The sequence below is a fragment of the Sus scrofa genome, chromosome 6 (genome assembly GCF_054392235.1).
Source record: "Sus scrofa isolate SSC_HxYL_T2T_F1_AM1 chromosome 6, Sscrofa_HxYL_maternal_Yorkshire_Landrace_v2.0, whole genome shotgun sequence".
NCBI classification, from domain to species: domain Eukaryota; kingdom Metazoa; phylum Chordata; class Mammalia; order Artiodactyla; family Suidae; genus Sus; species Sus scrofa.
Window position 1 is genome coordinate 96872587 of NC_139388.1, and position 17899 is coordinate 96890485.

Consider the following 17899-nt stretch of genomic DNA (forward strand, 5'->3'; position numbering starts at 1 on the left):
TGTGTGGCAGAGAGGGGTTGGGGGGAGCTTCAGGGAACATGAGAGACAAAATGTCTGTGCGGGCGGCACCTAGGCTGTTGCTCAGCCCCACACTCAGTTCTAGGAGGAGCCTCAGCCACCCGTGTTCCTCATTTCCCATTCCAATGGTTTTGCTTCATATCCTGTACCTTGGACACCCTAGGAGAGCAACATTTTTTCACTCTGGTGTCATAAGCAAGGACTTTGACAGTGGTGGGGCAGAGCTCGAGAGGTGCTGATAACAAGCTGGGCCTTCTGTGTTCACCACTGAGCAGGAAGAGGGCCTGAAAGCCTATCCCACAAGGGACTGGCGCGAGGCTTTGCCAGCTCTGGCCTTAGCTAAGAAAGCAAGAACCTTGAAAGTTTCTGAAGTTCCTTTCTTCCTGCCTCCCCCCACTGAGAATCCGGAGGTGTACTCTGAAACCAAACTAAGTCCCCGTCACCCGAGGAAAGGGTGATTGCGCTTTTTTTCGTCTTCCCGTGAAAGGAGTCCTGGGAGGAATATGCCTCCCTGAGAAAGTAGCGATAGCTCTGTGCAGACCAAAGCAACCACCCTCGCCGCCCAGGACCCGCCTTAGAAAGAGCGGTTGCTGCCTGCTAGGGGGCCCCACCCTGGTATGTAGGCCCCACCCACCTTACCCCTGCCGCTAAAATCTTGCCAGCTGGGTGAGGGTAGGCCAGGGAAGGCTGTGGGCTAAGGGTGGGACGAACCCTCAGGGCCAAGGTTGGGAAAAGGAGAGGGGGGAGGTGGCAGGACTGAAATTCAGGTGACTATAGACAAACGAACATATGGGGGAGCTGTGGCTCCGGCACTGGCCAGAGACCCTGGAGTCCTCAGGCCCGGGCTGGGGGCCGAACCTGCTGAGCCAGGCCGCCCCCTCTCCCACACCTACTCCTTGCACCTGGAGCCCGACCTATCGGCTCGCGTCTCCGCCTCCTTGGCTTCACAATCTCGCGGCTTGTCCCAACCGTCCCGGACCCAGTACTCGTCTGCGAGCGGACCACGCCGTCCTTGCTGGGCTCTGGAAGGCGCCCCGGAAGCCATGGGTACGTGCAGAGGGTTTGGGGGTGGCTCCTCTATGCAACCGCGTGGAAATGGCGATAAAAACTACACCCTCATCCCATTCTCCATACGGGGCCTGGAACTCGCGCTACGGCCAGTCTGCCAGCCTGGGCCCTTCTGAGCCGGTCTCCGCGCCATCCTCCTTCCTCCCGCAGAGGTGCTGGTCCTGGCCGGATACCGCGCGCAGAAGGACGATGAGTTGAGCCTGGCGCCCGGGGACGTGGTCCGGCAGGTGTGCAAGGGCCCGGCACGGGGCTGGCTGCGTGGAGAGCTGGGGGACCATTGTGGCCTCTTCCCCGAGTGCCTGGTGCAGGTGAGGCCGGGCTAGAGGTCGGGCGAGGGGTGTGGGGGGCGGGGGGCGGACCTCAGCACGCGCCCCCGGGAGCTGAGAGCCCCCCTTCCGGTGCGCTCTTTCGCAGGAAATCCCAGAGACTCTGCGTTGTTCCGGGGAGGTGCCGAGACCACGCTGTGCCCGCCGCCGAGGTGAGCGCTGGGGCCGGTGGGCAGGCGCGCGTAGCCTTGGCTGCGAAGTGCCCACTGCTCGCCTTGTCTGGGGCGGGGCCGCTCGGCTGCTCTGCGGTCCGTGATTGGCTCTCAAGTACAATGCTCCGCCCTGGGGCGGGGCCTGGAGGTAACTGGGTCGCGCTCGCGGCCCGCCCCTCCCCCAGCTCTGCTGTCTGGGGCTGAAGGCTCAAGCAGCCTGCCTTTCCGACCCCAGGTCACCCCACCAAATTTCCAGGCCCCCCAAGATGGTGCAAAGTGAGTTTCAACTACAGCCCGGAGCAGGCGGACGAGCTGAAGCTGCAAACTGGGGAGATTGTGGAAGTCATAAAGGAGGTGAGCGGATGAGGTGATGAGAGGGTTTGGAAGGAGATCATGGAGCAAGTCTCTGGGTGAGGGGACGTGGGTGCAGTATGGTGTGGGTGATGGGAGTGGTGAGGAGCGCAGAAATGGGAAAGAGGGGGAACAAGGGAGGAGAGGGGTCGTTGGACAGAACTGGGGTGAACCAAGATGTAAGAGTCCCAGGGAGACCCTTGGGGCAGAACCAGATGCCCCTGCGTCCTACCCTCTCCCCAGATTGAGGACGGCTGGTGGCTGGGGAAGAAGAACGGGCAGCTGGGAGCCTTCCCATCCAACTTTGTGGAGTTGCTGGACAGTGGGCCCCCAAGTGAGACCTGGAACCTGTGTCCCTGTGAACCCCTGTGATCAGACTCTACAGTCTCCAATGACCCTTCCCAGTGGCCTGAGCCTGTGATCCGCATGTCCTGCCCCATGACCCCTTTGACCTCTCCCATGATCTAAACTGGATTAGCACCCCCCTAACCTCACTATCCCTCACCAGGCCTTGTTAACCCAGACATGCCTTCAATCAGCCTTGGCCCCCAACGGCCTCCCAAGGTAAACTGGGTGTAGTGGGCAAAGAAGTGGTAAGTTCCCCTTAGGGGGATTGGAGGCTCATCTTGTTCCTCCCCCTGCCCCCATTAGTTGAGCAGCTTGACCTATGACAGCCCTCCAGACTACCTGCGGACAGGTGAGCACCCAGCCGAAGGGTCCACAGTATCCCCTCCTCCAAGCCAGCCTGACTTGGGGGGAGGGGGGAGAAACGCAGCTAGGCTGATGGAGGAGGGAGCCGATAACTTATTTGGGGAGGGCCTTTGGCTTCAGGGAACTGACCTCCCCTCAGTCTCCCATCCTGAGACTTACAGGGTCCTGTTTGACTACCATCCCGAGGCCCCAGATGAGTTGGCACTGCGGAGGGGGGACGAGGTGAAAGTACTGAGGAAGGTGCGAAAGGTGGAGGGAGGGCGAGGGGCTGGGGGTTTTGAGAAAGGTGGACCTGGGGACAGAACTTGGGGCTTTAGCTCCCCTCCCTATGGCTTCTTTCTCTCCAGACCACAGAGGATAAGGGCTGGTGGGAAGGAGAGTCTCAAGGCAGAAGAGGACTCTTTCCAGATAACTTTGTGCTCCCACCACCCCCAGTGAGTACGGAGCCAGGCACTCAGGTGGCAAGGGGCAGGCTACTCTGGACAAACTTGGAGGTCGTGGCACTCACTGGACACGGCTGGAAGGCCACCTGCAAATGAGGGTGGCCTAGAAATGTGAGGGCTTCTCTTCAGGTTCTGACACTTGTTCTCCTCACAGATTAAGAAGCTGGCCCCACGGAAAGTGGTATCCCGGGAATCAGGTGGGTGTCTGGGAAACCTGGGGTTGGGAGGGTTGCTCTCTAGGAGACCCACCAGTCCAGTTGCCCATAAACACCCATAGCTCCCCAGTGGTCGATGTACCCCCTTAGGAGGTACCTCCCTATGGGTGAAGGGACTAGTAAGAATGTATGTGGGTCAGTGTTAGGAATGTGTCACTTTGTGTGTGTTAAAATGTTCCTGTTCTTCTGTCTTGGGAATGTGACTGTCATTCTCATGAAAGAATGTGTTTAGATTTGTTCTATTTTGGGAGTTCCCAACGTGGCTCAGCATTTAGCAAACCCAACTAGGATTCATGAGGATGCGGGTTTGATCCTGGGCCTTGCTCAGTGGGTCAAGAATCCGGCGTTGCTGTGAACTGTGTTATAGGTCACAGACCAGGCTCGGATCCGTGGCTGTGGTATAGGCTGGCAGCTGTAGCTCCGATTTGACCCCTAGCCTGGGAACCTCTATATCCCTGGCTGCAGTCCTAAATAGCAAAAAAAAAAAAAAAAAAAAGATTTGTTTTATTTTGTAAGAAATGTATGGATCCATATGTCTGGGTCCGAGACTGTGTGATGGATCATGTATGTATTAAGTGTGTCAATGAATAGTTCTGTTCATGTGTTACTTATTTATTTATTTATTTATTTTGTCTTTTTGCCATTTCTAGGGCTGCTGCCACGGCATATGGAGGTTCCCAGGCTAGGGGTCAAATCAGAGCTGTAGCCACCAGCCTACGCCAGAGCCACAACAACGCCAGATCCGAGCTGTGTCTGCGACCTACACCACAGCTCACGGCAACACCGGATCCTTTAACCCACTGAGCAAGGGGTTAAGTAACTCCCATGTGTTACTTTATATGGGGGATGTGTCTTTAATTTACCTCATGGCAACACCGGATCCTTTAACCCACTGAGCAAGGGGTTAAGTAACTCCCATGTGTTACTTTATATGGGGGATGTGTCTTTAATTTACCTTTTACTGTAATATGTTGCATTTAAAACATAGGTGTTTTAAAACTTACTAATGGGAGTTCCTGCTGCGGCTCAATGAGATCGGTGGTGTCTCTGCAGCATGGGACACTGGCCCAGGGCAGTGTGTTAAAGGATCCACCTTTGCTGAAGCTGTGGCATAGGGCACAACTATGGCTCTGATTTGACCCCTGGCCCAGGCATTCCATATGCTGCAGGGCAGCCAAAAAAGAAAAAACCATACCAAACAAAACTACTAACGAACAACAGTCTGTCACCCAAAATCAGAAATCTAGAACATTGCAAGTAGTTCATGGGCTCTTCCTCTTTCCCTCTGTTTGCTACTTTCCCCACACCAAAGGTAACTTCTAACTACTACCTTGAATTTTGAATAATTCCCTTGAAGTGTACTCACTTATGTATGTGCCTAACCAGTGTATCACTTAATTTATTTATTTATTTAGTCTTTTTGCCATTTCTTGGGCCGCTTTCGTGGCATATGGAGGTTCCCAGGCTAGGGGTGGAATTGGAGCTATAGCCGCTGACCTACACCAGAGCCACAGCAACACGGGATCCGAGCCACATCTTCGACCTACACTACGGCTCATGGCAACGCTAGATCCTTAAGGCACTGAGCAAGGCCAGGGATTGAACCCGCAACCTCATGGTTCCTAGTCGGATTCGTTAACCATTGAGCCACGACGGGAACTCCTTAATTTATTTTTATTTGTAGTCGTTTGGGACTTGCTGTTTCCCATCAACCTTATGTTTCTAAGATTCATCCCTGCTGTATGTAGATGTCACTCATTTATTTTTCTCTGCTGTATATTATTCTTTGTGGGAAATCACCACAGTTTATCTTGTCTCTTCCTGATGGGTTGGACATTTTTGTTTTTGGGTGGGTTTTCGGTTTGTTTTTTTTTTTTAAGGCCACACCCGTGGCACATGAAGCTTCCCCAGCTAGGGGTCAAATTGGAGCTATAGACGCTGGCCTACATCACAGTCACAGCAACGCCAGGTCTGAGCCTCGTCTGGGACCTACACCACAGCTCATGGCAACACTGGATCCTTAACCCACTGAGGGAGGCCAGGAATCAAACCTGCGTCCTCATGGATGCTAGTCAGATTCGTTTCAGCTGAGCCACGACGGGAACTCCCTGTGTTGGACATTTTCATTGTTTCTGGTTCTTACTATTACAAATAATGCTGCCATAAACATCCCTCTTTCTGTCTGCAGGTGTGCAGGTAAAGTGTTTCTCTAGGATATAATTCTAGGAGTGGCACTGCTAGATTGTGAATGTTCAACTTTTCTGAGATAGTCGTGTTAGTTTCCAAAGCGATGGTATATGTTACTGCTCCAGCATCAGTGTTTGAGAGATCGTACTGATCCAAATCCTCTTCCACACTTGGCATCGTCCGATTCCATTATTTTTGTGAATCTAATACAAAAGAGCATCTCATTGTGGACTTCATCTATTTCCCTGGTTAGTAATAATTTGTAGGAGTTCTTTATATATTCTGAATACGGGTGATAGATATTTTCCCTCAGTCTGTGGCTTTTCTTTTTTCTTTTTATGGCCACACCTGCATCATATGGAAGTTCCCAGGCTAGAGGTCAAATTGGAGCTGCAGCTGGGGCCTAAGCCACAGCCACGCAATGCCAGAACGTCATCTGTGACTTACACCGCAGCTTGCAATGACACCAGATCTTTAACCCATTGATCAAGGCCAGAGATCAAACCTGCATCCTCACGGAGACTATGTCAGGTCCTTAACTCACTGAGCCACAATGGGAACTCCCACTTTTTTTTAAAATGATATTTTTTGATGAACAGGAGTTTTTTTTTTTTTGTATACCAGAATAATTTTTTTAATGATTTTTATTTTTCCATCATAGCTGGTTTATAGTGTTCTGTCAATTTTCTACTGAACAGCAAGGTGACCCAGTTACACATACACATTCTTTTTCTCACATTATCATCCTCCATCTTAAGTGACTAGATATAATTCCTAGTGCTATACAGCAGGATGAACAGGAGTTCTTAATTTAAAAAAATTTGGGGGTTCCTGTCGTGGTGCAGTGGTTAACGAATCTGACTAGAAACCGTGAGATTGCAGGTTCAATCCCTGGCCTTGCTCAGTGGGTTAACGATCCGGCGTTGCTGTGAGCTGTGGTGTAGGTTGCAGACGTGGCTCGGATCCTGTGTTGCTGTGGCTCTGGCGTAGGTTGGTGGCTACACCTCCGATTAGACCCTTGGCCTGTGAACCTCCATATGCTGCAGGAGAGGCTCAAGAAAAGGCAAAAAGACAAAAAAAAATTTCAGCCACACCTGCAGCATCTGGAAGTTCCCAGGCCAGGGATCAAACCGTAACTGTAGCAATGACAACACCAAATCCCTAACCACTAAGCCACCAGGGAACACCTCTTTTTCATGTTCTTTTCCCATTATGGTTTATCACAGAATATTGAAAATAGTTCCCTGGAGTGTACAGTAGAACTTTGCTATTGATTCATCCTGTATGTTACTAGGTTGCATCTGCTAATCGTAGACTCCCAATCTTTCCCTCCTTCACCCTCTCCCCCTTGGCAACCACAAGTCTGTTCTCTTTATGTCCCAGCCATGTGGGATCAGAGCCATGTCTGTGACCTACACCACAGCTCACAGCAATGCCAGATCCTTAACCCACTGAGCAAGGCCAGGGATCAAACCAGCATCCTTATGGATACTAGGTGGGTTCATTACTGCTGAGCTATATGGGAACTCCGATGATGAGCATATTTTCATGTGCCTATTGGCCATCCTATGTCTTCTTTAGAGAAATGTCTATTTAGATCTTCTGCCCATTTTTTGATTGGGTTGTTTTGTGTGTGTGTGTTGAGTTTTATGAACTGCTTATACATTTGGAAATTAAGCCCTTGTTGGTTGCATCATTTGCAAATATTTTCTCCCAGTCCATGGATTGTCTTTTCATTTTGTTTATTGTTTCCTTTGCTGTGTAAAAGCTTGGAAGTTTGATTAGGTCCCATTTAAGTCTAAGCCATTTTGAGTTTATTTTTTATGTATGGTGTGTGAGTATTCATTGATTTACGTGCATCTGCCCAGCTTTTCCAGCTCCACTTGCTGAAGAGACTGTCTTTTTCTCCATCGCATATTTATGCCTCCTTTGTCTAAGATTAATTATCCGTAGGTGTATGGGTTTATCTCTGGGCTTCTATTCTGTTCCATTGATCCATATGTCCTTTTTTTGTGCTAATACCATGCTGTTTTGATTACTTAAGTTTTGTAGTATAGTCTGAATTCTGGGCGGGTTATGCCTCCTGCTTTGTTCTTCTTCCTAAGGATTGCTTTGGCAATTCTGGGTCTTTTCTGGTTCCGTATAAATTTTAGGATTATTTCTTCTAGTTCTGTGAAAAATATCATGGATGATTTGACAGGGATGACATTAAACCTGTAGATTGCTGTGGGTTGTGTGGCCATGTTAACAATAGCATTTCTTCTAATCCAGGAGCATGGATATCTTTCTGTTTCTTTGAATCATCTTCAATTTCCTTTATTAATGTTTTATAGTTCTTAGCATAACAATCTTTCACCTTCTTGGTCAGGTTTATTCCTAAGTATTTTTTAATGTGATTTTATTTTATATTTATTTTTATTTTTTTGCCGCACTCATGGCATGTGGAAGTTCCCAGGCCAGGGATTGAACCTGCACCACAGTTGCTGCCTGTGCCATAGCTGAGGCAATGTCAGATCCTTAACCTGCTGCACCACAAAGGAACTTCCTTTTTTTTTTTTTTTTTTTTTTTTTTTGGTCTTTTTGTCTTTTTGCCACTTCTTGGGCCACTCCCGCGGCATATAGAGGTTCCCAGGCTAGGGGTTGAATCGGAGCTGTAGCTGCCGGCCTACGCCAGAGCCACAGCAACGCAAGATCCGAGCCGAGTCTGCAACCTACACCACAGCTCACGGCAACGCCAGATCCTTAACCCACTGAGCAAGGGCAGGGACCGAACCCGCAACCCCATGGTTCCTAGTCAGATTCGTTAACCACTGCGCCACGATGGGAACTCCGGAACTTCCTTTTCGATGTGATTTTAAAAGGGATTGTTTTGTTGACATTCCCTTCTGATATTTCATGATTAGTGTAAAGAAATGCAACAAATTTCTGTATGTTAATCTTTATATCCTGCTGCCTTGACGAATTTATCAGTTTTAGTAGTTTTTGTATGGAGTCTTTAAGAATTTTTATATGTAGTATCATGTCATCTGCATATAATGACAGTTTTACTTCTTTCCTACCAATTTGGATACCTTTTATTTATTTTTTTTGTCTGATAGTTGAGGCTAGGATTTCCAATACTATGTTTAAGAGAAGTGGTGGCGTTCCTGTTGTGGTGCAGCAGAAACGAATCTGACTAGGAACCATGAGGTTGTGAGTTTGATCCCTGGCCTCACTCAGTGGGTTAAGGATCCGGCGTGGCTGTGGCTGTGGCTGTGGCATAGGCCGGCAGCTGTAGCTCTGATTGGACCCCTAGCCTGGGAACCTCCATATGCCATGGATGTGGCCCTTAAAAAAGGCCAAAAAAAAAAGAGAGAAAGAGAGAGAGAGAAGCAGTGAGAGTGGGCAGCCGTGTCTTGTTCCCGCATTTTAGCAGGGAAGGCTTTCAGCTTTTCACCATTGAGCATTATATTGGCTGTGAGTTTATCATAAATTGCTTTTATTATGTTACAATATGTTCCCTTTATACCCACTTTGGTAAGAGTTTTCATCATGAATGGATGTTGAATTTTATTGAATGCTTTTTCTGCGCCTATTGAGATGATCATGCAGTTTTTTTCTTCTCGTTTGTTGGTGTGGTATATCACATTGATGGATTTGCATATGTTGAGCCATCTTTTTGACCCTGGGATGAATCCAGCTTGGTTGTGATGTATGATCTTTTTGGGGGGTGGCTGCTCCCGCGGCATATGGAGATTCCCAGGCTAGGGGTTGAATCAGAGCTGCAACCGCTGGCCTATACCACAGCCACAGCAACACCAGATCTAAGCCAAGTCTGAGACCTACACCACAGCTCACGGCAACACTGGATCCTTAACCCACTGAGTGAGGCCGGGGGTCAAACCTGTGTTCTCATGGATATTAGTCAGATTCCTTCCCACTGAGCCACGACGGGATTCCTTATGATCTTTTAAAATATGCTGTTGGATTTGGTTTGCTAATATTTTGTTGAGAATTTTTGCATCTATATTCTTCAAATATATTGGCCTGTAATTTTCTCTTTTGGTAGTATCTTTGGTTTGGGTATCAGGGTAATGGTGGCTTCACAGAATGTCTTTGGGAGTGTTTTTCCTCTTAAAATTTTTGGAAGAGTTTGAGAAGGATCAGTATAAATTCTTCTTTCCGTCTTTGGTAGAATTTGCCTGTGAAGCCATCTGGCCCTGAACTTTTATTTGTAGGGAGTTTTGTACTTTATTATTATTTTTACAGATACCGTTTTACTTCTAGTGATCAGTCTGCTTTCAAGTTATCTGTTTCTTCTTGATTCCCTTTTGATGTGTTTTATGCATCTAGAAGGTTGTCCATTTCTTCTAGGTTGTCAAATTTCTGAGAATATAGTTGTTCATAATATACTCTTGTAGTTTGTTTTGTGTTTCTGCGCTAGCAATTGTGATTTCTCCTCTCATGTCTTATTTTGTTTAATTTTATTTATTTATTTATTTATTTATTTCTACTCCATTTTATTTTCCCACCTTCCTAACAAATGCTCCTTTTTTCTCTGTGTGGCCCCCTTCTTCCAGACTTCCTCACTGCCGTGTCCTCTGGGGCCTGTGAATTTCGCTTCCCTCCCTGTACAGTTGAACCTTGTCCCCCGCAACCCTCCCCAGAGAGCTTTATGGAACTATTGCTGGTCCATCATCATTTTCACCCATCTCCTTTGGTCCCACATCGTCCATCTTCCTCCCACCCAGGCTGACTGTCTGTGTGCCCGGGAGTGGGCTGGCTCGCCTTTTGCCTTCTCCCTATGAGTTTCTGCCTCCAGAGCACACCTTGTTTTGTTTCCTCTGGTTGTGATTTTTCCACTGCCGCCCCACCCCAGGCTCCTTTTCCTCCTTTCCAATCAGCCCTCCATTGCCTGGCAGACACCCGAAAGTGTCCTGGGGAGGCAGCCAGCAGCTGCATTTCCCAGAACCTTCCTGCCTGCTCCTGCTTCTGTTGTGTTCCTTTATTTTGTTTATTTGTGTTCTCTCCCTTTTCTTCTTGGTGTGCCTGGCCAAAGATTTATCAATTTTGTTTATCCTTTCTAAGACCCTGCTCTTGGTTTTATTGATATTTTCTATTGTTTTTTTTAATCTCTATTTTATTTCCTCTCTGATGTTTATTATCTTATCTCCTTCCCTCTGCTGACTTTAGGTTTTGTTTGTTCTTCTTTTTCTTTTGGCCATTCCCGTGGCATGCGGAAGTTTCCAGGCCAGGGACTGAACCCATGCTACAGTAGCAACCCAGGCTGCTGTAGTGACAGTGCTGGGTCATTAACTGCTGTGCCACAAGAGAACTCCTGTTCTTTTTCCTTTTTTTTTTTTTTTTTTTTTTCTTTTTTCTTTTTGCCGTTTTAGGGCCACACTCACTTATGGGGTTGGATCAGCTGCAGCTGCAGGCCTACACCACAGCCACAGCAATGCTGGATCTGAGCCGCATTTGCAACCTACACCACACACAGCTCAGGGCAATACTGGATCACCGACCTACTGAGCAAGGCCAGGGATTGAATCCTCATGGACATGGATACTAGTCAGATTCGTTTCTGCTGTGCCATGATGGGAACTCCAATATATGATCTCTTTAATGGGCTTCTTTCACCTTGCATAATGTTTTCAAGGTTCATCCATTTTTGTGGTATGTTTTGTACTTCATTCCTTTTTATTGCCCAATAATATTCCATTGTATCACTTTTTATCCACTCATTAGCTGGTGGACAGTTGGGTTATTTCTACTTTTTGGTTATAAACTTTCACGTACAAGTCTATGTGGACATGTTTCCATTTCTCTTGGGCACATACCTATGAAAGAATTTGCTAGGTGATATGATAACTCTGTGTTTAACTTTGGGAAGAACTGCTAGACTATTTTCCAGGGTGGTTGCACCATTTTTTATTCCCATTAATAGTGCATGAGGGCTCCAGTTTCTACATATTCACACCAACACTTATTTGTCATTTGACCGTAATTATACTGGTGGATATGAAGTGCTATCTCCTTGTGGCTTGGCTTTGTATTTCTTTTATAGTTTATGTTGTTGAGCATCTTTTCATGTATTTATTGGCTATTTGTATATCTTCTGAAGAAGTATCTATTTGGGTCCTTGCCCATTTTTTTATTGGGTTTTAGGAGTTCTTTATATTTTCTAGATAAAAGCCCATAATCAGATATATGATTTGCAAGTATTTATTTCTTCCCCATTCTTTGGATTGTCTTTTCACTTTCTTGATGGTGTCTTTGTGTGTGTGTGTGTGTGTGTGTGTTTCTTTTTTAGGGCCACACCCGTGGCATATGGAGGTTCCCAGGCTAGGGGTCTAATCAGAGCTGTTGCTGCCGGCCTACCGCCAGATCCCAGCTGCATCTGTGACCTACACCACAGCTCACGGCAATGCTGGAACCTTAACCCACTGAGCGAGGCCAGGGATTGAATCCTCGTCCTCATGGATACTACTCGGATTCATTTCCACTGTGTCACAATGGGAACTCCTGTTACATCATTTTTATCCAGCTTTATAGTTATTGCGTAAGGAAAGGATTTACCTACCACCTCACTCAGCCATAGTCAAACCCCAGTTTTGTTATCTATTCCTTTCCTTTTAACATGGCTTTCAGGAGTTCCCATCGTGGCGCAGCGGAAACGAATCCAACTAGGAACCATGAGGTTGCAGGTTCAATCCCTGGCCTCGCTCAGTGGGTTAAGGATCCAGCATTGCTGTGAGCTGCGGTGGAGGTCGCAGACGTGGCTGGGATCTGGCGTTGCTGTGACTGTGGCACAGGCGAGCAGCTGTAGCTCCGATTAGACCCCTCGCCTGGGAACTTCCATATGCCACAGGTGTGGCCCTAAAAAGCAAAAAAACAAGACAAAACATGGCTTTCAAATTATTTGCTCCTTGTCTCACTCTACTTCTAGTTTCACTAATTCTCTCTCTAGCTTTTTTGGCTATATTTGTTTGTTCGGTTTTTTTGTCTTTTTAGGGCTGCACCTGTGGCATATGGAGGTTCCCAGACGGGTCTAATTGGAGCTGTATCTGCTGGCCTACGCCACAGCCACAGCAATGCCAGATCCAAGCAGAGTCTTCGACCTACACCACAGCTCACAGCAACACCAGATCCTTAACTCACCGAGTGAGGCCAAGGATCGAACCTGCACCTTCATGGTTCCTAATGGGATTCACTTCAGTTGCGCCACAACAGGAACTCACTCTTATGTGTATTTATTTATCTTTTTTTTTTTTTTTTTGGCTCCACTCACAGCATTTGGAAGTTCTTGGGCCAGGGGTTGTATCTGAGTTGCAGCTACAACCTATGCTGTAGCTGTGGCAACACTGCCTCCTTTAACCCACTGTGCTGGGCTGGGGATCGATCCCCAAACCTCCTCAGCAACCCAAGCCAATGAATTCAGATACTTAACCCACTACGCCACAGCAGGAACTCATTTTTGGCTATGTTGTCTAAACCTGCTGTTTAACTTAATACATTGCATTTTGTTTCGAGTCTGCTCTGTTTCGTCTCTAATAGTGTGATTTTTTTTTTCTCCCCCCAAATCTGCGTGTTTATTCCTGATGGTCCCTTTGTGACATGGTCATCCTTGATTTCTTCCAATATGTTCTACCTAGCTATGCTGCGTTCCCTACCCGGAACTGCCAGTATCTACTGTGTGTGGCATCTGCTGACTCCGTCTCTCAGTGGCCTGCTTTCTTGTGTGTTTTATGATCTCAGTCTGTGGGAGTTTTAGGGGAACCATCTTCTGGAGAAGACTTGCTTTTACTCCTGCCAGTAGCCAGAGGGCACCAACCACCAGAGACCCCTGGAGCCCTCTGGCAGAAAGTGGTACAAGGCTCGCACTGCCTTCTGGCTCCCACGCTTTGGGCCTGTGGTGACCAAGGGAGCAGAACCCAGGGCACCTGCTATTCATCACAGGCCCCAAGCTCAGGAACCACAAAATAGTGCTGCCCCCTCACTTCCTTTCTGGCCCCAGTTCCTTCTTTTTTGTGGCCCCTCTCCTCCCTCTTGTGTGTCCAACATGCTTCACAATTGTATCCTAAGCGAGATAATTGCTCTGTAGTGGGAGCACCTAGTCAGCCAAACGACCAGCAGCAGGCGTCAAAGTTAACATTTACTGAGCCTTGACTATATGCCAGACACTCTTCTAAGCACCTCACAGGGATTAAGTCCCTTAAACCTCACAACAGCTACACAATGTGTCTGTACTCGTTATCCATGTTTTATGGATGCAGACAAGGAGCACAGAGAGGTTAAGGTACCATCCCTTTTTTCACACAACTGGCTAATAGAGCCGGAATTCCAAGCCTGCTTTTTGGCTATAGGATCCATGCTCTCACCCACCACCTCTCACAGTACAGGGGTTGGTTTTGGTTTTTGTTTTTTTTTGGTCTCTGTGTGTGCTAATGGGTGAGTCAATTTCAGGATGTGTGCATGTGCCAGAGTGACTGTCAGTGTGTTCGTGGATATGGAATGTCACTCTGTGTGACTGCCCTCAGGTGCTTGCGCTGATGTCACCTTCTCAGCCTGGCCTTCTCTGAGCCCCCATTTAAAACTAGACCTTCTTCTGCTTGTTCTTCCTCAATAGTACTAATAAATCTCTGACACGCTAACATAATTTACTTCTCTTGTTTATGTCTGCTTGCACAGCACAGGCAGGGTGGGAGCAGCCCAAGCCCAGGTTGGAGGCTGTCGCAACAGTCCCAGTGAAGATGGTGTGGCTTGACTTAGAAAACTTAGTGGTGGAGGTGGTGACGAGTGGCTAGATTCAGGATGTGTTTAGAGCAGACAGGACTTCTTTTTGGGGGGTGCGGGGCCACACCCATGGCATATGCAAGTTTCCGGGCTAGGGGTTGAATCGGAGCTGCAGCTACCAGCCTATGCCAGATCCTTAACCCACTGGGAGGGGGCCAGGATCAAACCGTGTCCTCATGGATACTTGTCAGGTTCGTTACTGCTGAGCCATCGTGGGAACTCCATAGAGGGGATAGGACTTTGTGATGGTTTGGATATGCAGCATAAGGGAATAAAAGGGTCAAGGAGGGCTCCTTACTCTGTCATCTGAGTGAGTGGGCGAGGTGGGGAGAACTGGGGAAGGGGCAGTTTCCAGGGGCAAAGAGGTTGGGAAGCAAGAGATTCATTCTGGTAATGCTAAGGGGAGAGACTGAGAGGGCCATTGGGCATGAGTCTGGAAGGGGCTAGAGGTGAACATTTAGGAGGTGTTGGCTTTCTGATGATAATTACACCCACTAAGACTGGGTGAGATCTCCTAGGGAGTAGATGTGATAGAGGAGGGAGGGCGGATGAGAAGAGGGAAAGCTGGGAGTTCCCGTCGTGGCGCAGTGGTTAACGAATCCGACTAGGAACCATGAGGTTGCGGGTTCGGTCCCTGTCCTTGCTCAGTGGGTTAAGGATCTGGCGTTGCCGTGAGCTGTGGTGTAGGTTGCAGACTCGGCTCGGATCTTGCGTTGCTGTGGCTCTGGCGTAGGCCGGCAGCTACAGCTCCGATTCAACCCCTAGCCTGGGAACCTCTATATGCAGCAGGAGCGGCCCAAGAAATAGCAACAACAACAACAAAAAAAAATAAAATAAAATAAAAAATAAATAAATAAAAAGTCTACATTTAAAAAAAAAGAAGAGGGAAAGCTGTTGCCATGGTCCAGGAAGGAGAAGAGTCTGAACCAGCCGTGAGCATTAAGCCCAGAACAAGGCTTCAGAAGAGCATGGATTTGGAGCCATCCCCCCAGAGGCTTTTCTGACACCTCTTTGGGGGTGCCGCCACATCCTCTGTGCTTCTGTGGCATGAGGGTGGCCAGCATCCCTAGAGCCCTGAGGACGCAGAGTCAAATATGATTCATCTCCTGTCACTAGTTCCCTGTGCACAGCCCAGGATGGCGCCAGTGACTCTTGGTGAATGGATAAGTGAATGAATGAAGGCCTCACTCCCCTCTCCCCTCCCAGCTCCTATTAAGGAACCCAAAAAGGTGATTCCCACAACAGCCATCCCTCCAGTCAAGAAGCTAGCGACAAGCTTCGCTGGGCCCAGCAAAGCCAAGTAAGGAGCAGGGGGTGGGAGGGGGAAGGAGGAGGATACAAAGGGAATGCTTCTCCCTGCCCCCACCCCCGGCTCTGATGGGGACATGTTCCAGGCCATCTCGGACATCCAGCAGAGACAGCCAGAAGCGCCCCTCCCCAACCTCCAGTAAGTCTTGATGCCTTCCTGCAGTGGCGGGAGGCTGGGGGTGGCTGTGCTGAGGGACAATGATGGGGAGAGGCTTGGGGTCCAAGGGCTGCTGAGGGTCTGCTCTACAGGCTCCAGAAGCAGCTTCCTGAGTAAGTGTCCAAGCCTCCCTGGCAGAAAGCGATCCAAAACCCAGGCTTCCCAGCAGCGCTCTGCAGCCAGTCAGGTGAGAGGCCCAGACTTGGGAGGGCAGGGATCCTGGGGAGAGCCTGCTTCCCAGGGGCGTGGTGTGTGAGGGTGAAGGATTCCAGGCCAAGGGGAAGCAGATTCAGACCATCAAGGTACCCAGGCCTTGGCTGAGACCTCACCCCATCACCACAGAAGGAAGAGCAGATCAGCCTTGCAAAGGCTCCTCATGTGAATAAAACCCCAACACCAAAGAAGGCCCTCAGCCCAGAGAAGACTCCATCTCCGGATAAGGCCCTCAGCCCAGAGAAGACCCTGTCTCTGGATAAGGTCCCCACTCCAGAGGAAACCTTAACTCCAGATAAGTTCCCTACCCTAGAGGAGACCCCAACTCTGGAGGAAAAGGCCCCCACTCCAGAGGAAACCTTAACTCTAGATAAGTTCCCTACCCTAGAGGAGACCCCAACTCTGGAGGACAAGGCCCCCAGCCCAGACAGGGTCTTTTCTGTGCATGAGGCCCAGGTCCCAGAAGTCCCATCGGAAGATGAAGCCCCTGGTCCAAAGATGGCCCCTCCTGGGGATGAAGCCCCCACCCTAGGAAAGGTCTTGACCCCGATGCAGGCGTCCTCTGAAGAGGCTTCCACTCGAGACAACTCTCAGTTTCAACACTTCTCTCTGGAGGAAGCCCTGACAAATGCCAGGTCTCTTGAGGCCAGTGAGGCTCAATCCCTAGAGGAGGTCCACATGCCAGAGGAGCACCCCCTCTCTGGAGTGAAGCATCCCCTGGATAAGGGGGAGAGTTCCCCTCTCCAGTCCGAATCCCAGTCCAAGCAAGGATCCATGGCAGCCCTTGAGAAGGCCCACATCCGGGAAGAGGCTACCACCTTCCTGGAGGAGCCATCGGCAAAGTATGAGGCTGCTCCCCAAAAGGAGGAAACTCTCAAAGAAGAGAGGTCCCCTGAAGAGGTAACCCCGGCTGACCAGACCCCACAAGCCATCACGCCCCAAGTGACTCCCACCCTCCACGCCTGGGTCCTGCAAAATCTCACAGACAGTAAACGTGACAGAGACGACGTGATGAGGCTAAAGGACGAGGTGGAGGCTTTAAGGAGGTCGCTGGAGCAGATGGGACTGCAGCTGGAGTAAGTGGGGAGGGGGACGGGAAGGAGAGGGACGGGGGCTCTAGACCTGCGCAGCCCACCCCTTCCCTTCCCCTCTGTCCGCTTCCGCAGAAAGAAGCTGACCGACATCTGGAAGGAGCTGAAGAGCGAGAGGGAAAAGCGCCAGTTGCTGGAGGTGGGCCGGGCGCGGATCCCCCGCCTGGCGGGACGGGGGCACGAGGCCGGCCCTTCCCTGACGCCCTCTCTCCACTAGGTGCAGATGAAGCGGAGGACCCAGGAGTCCCGGACTCGGGGCTCCCTCCACGCGCAGACGCAGACGCAGACGCATTGAGGGTGGACCCGGGAGAGACTACAGCGGGACCTGGAGCGAAGTCTGGCTCCGGCCACCCACGTCCTTCCACATGACTTTGGGAAACGCAAGAAAATAAACTGCCCTGTGTGCGCGCAGCGCCTGCCTGGTCCGTGCGGGGCGGGGCCTGTGCGGCGGGGCGGGGCTGGCGCTCCCGGCCTCCGCATTCCGGGCTGTGGCTCCCGGGCACATCTGGCCAACATGTGGCTCCCATTACCGTTCCCAAGGCTTGCGCGCGGCTATTTTTATCCAGCGGATGGCGGGCGGGGGTGAAGGGGGGAGAGTGTCTCCCTCGGACGCCAGCCCCCGCGCTGGAGAAATAGACGGCAGAAGGGGCCCAGAAGGGGTTCAGGATTCTGGAATCCAGCTGTGTGCCAGTGAGGGGCCGGGTGGGCCGGCTCCCAAGCCCAAACCCCTCCCAGATGGCCCCACTGTCCCGCTCAGAAGGACTCACAGGAACTCAGTGACAGACACGAACTCCACAGCCCAGCTCAGGCACACTTGGGTACCCTGGGGCTAACAGCGCCTTACCGTCAAGGTCAGGGTCCTAAGGCCTGGTGTGCGAGTGTGG

At 49.8% G+C, this 17899-nt stretch overlaps 1 protein-coding gene across 12 annotated transcripts; it reads left to right on the plus strand.

Annotated features, from left to right (window-relative positions):
* The first annotated feature begins 664 nt into the window (after positions 1-664).
* SH3D21 (SH3 domain containing 21) lies at positions 665-17426 on the plus strand. 12 transcript variants are annotated; one of them, XM_021095932.2, is made up of 17 exons: positions 665-1065; positions 1237-1394; positions 1501-1564; positions 1800-1918; positions 2159-2249; positions 2424-2479; positions 2567-2612; positions 2766-2866; positions 2974-3060; positions 3224-3266; positions 15453-15546; positions 15641-15693; positions 15804-15898; positions 16054-16824; positions 16926-17000; positions 17091-17154; positions 17233-17426. In XM_021095932.2, the coding sequence occupies exons 1-17, from the start codon at positions 1062-1064 to the stop codon at positions 17382-17384; spliced, it is 2073 nt and encodes a 690-aa protein (XP_020951591.2). In that variant the 5' UTR covers positions 665-1061; the 3' UTR covers positions 17385-17426. The 12 variants fall into 12 exon arrangements, with proteins under 12 accessions (XP_020951591.2, XP_020951592.2, XP_020951589.2 ...); XM_021095933.2 differs by having other exon boundaries at positions 1821-1918; XM_021095930.2 differs by having other exon boundaries at positions 16054-17000.
* The last annotated feature ends 473 nt before the right edge of the window (positions 17427-17899 follow it).

Coding starts and splice junctions, on each gene's coding strand:
- SH3D21 (XM_021095930.2), top strand. Junction 2,480..2,566: donor GCCCCCAACGGCCTCCCAAG/GTAAACTGGGTG, acceptor TGCCCCCATTAG/TTGAGCAGCTTGACCTATGA. Junction 2,867..2,973: donor AGGTGAAAGTACTGAGGAAG/GTGCGAAAGGTG, acceptor CTTTCTCTCCAG/ACCACAGAGGATAAGGGCTG.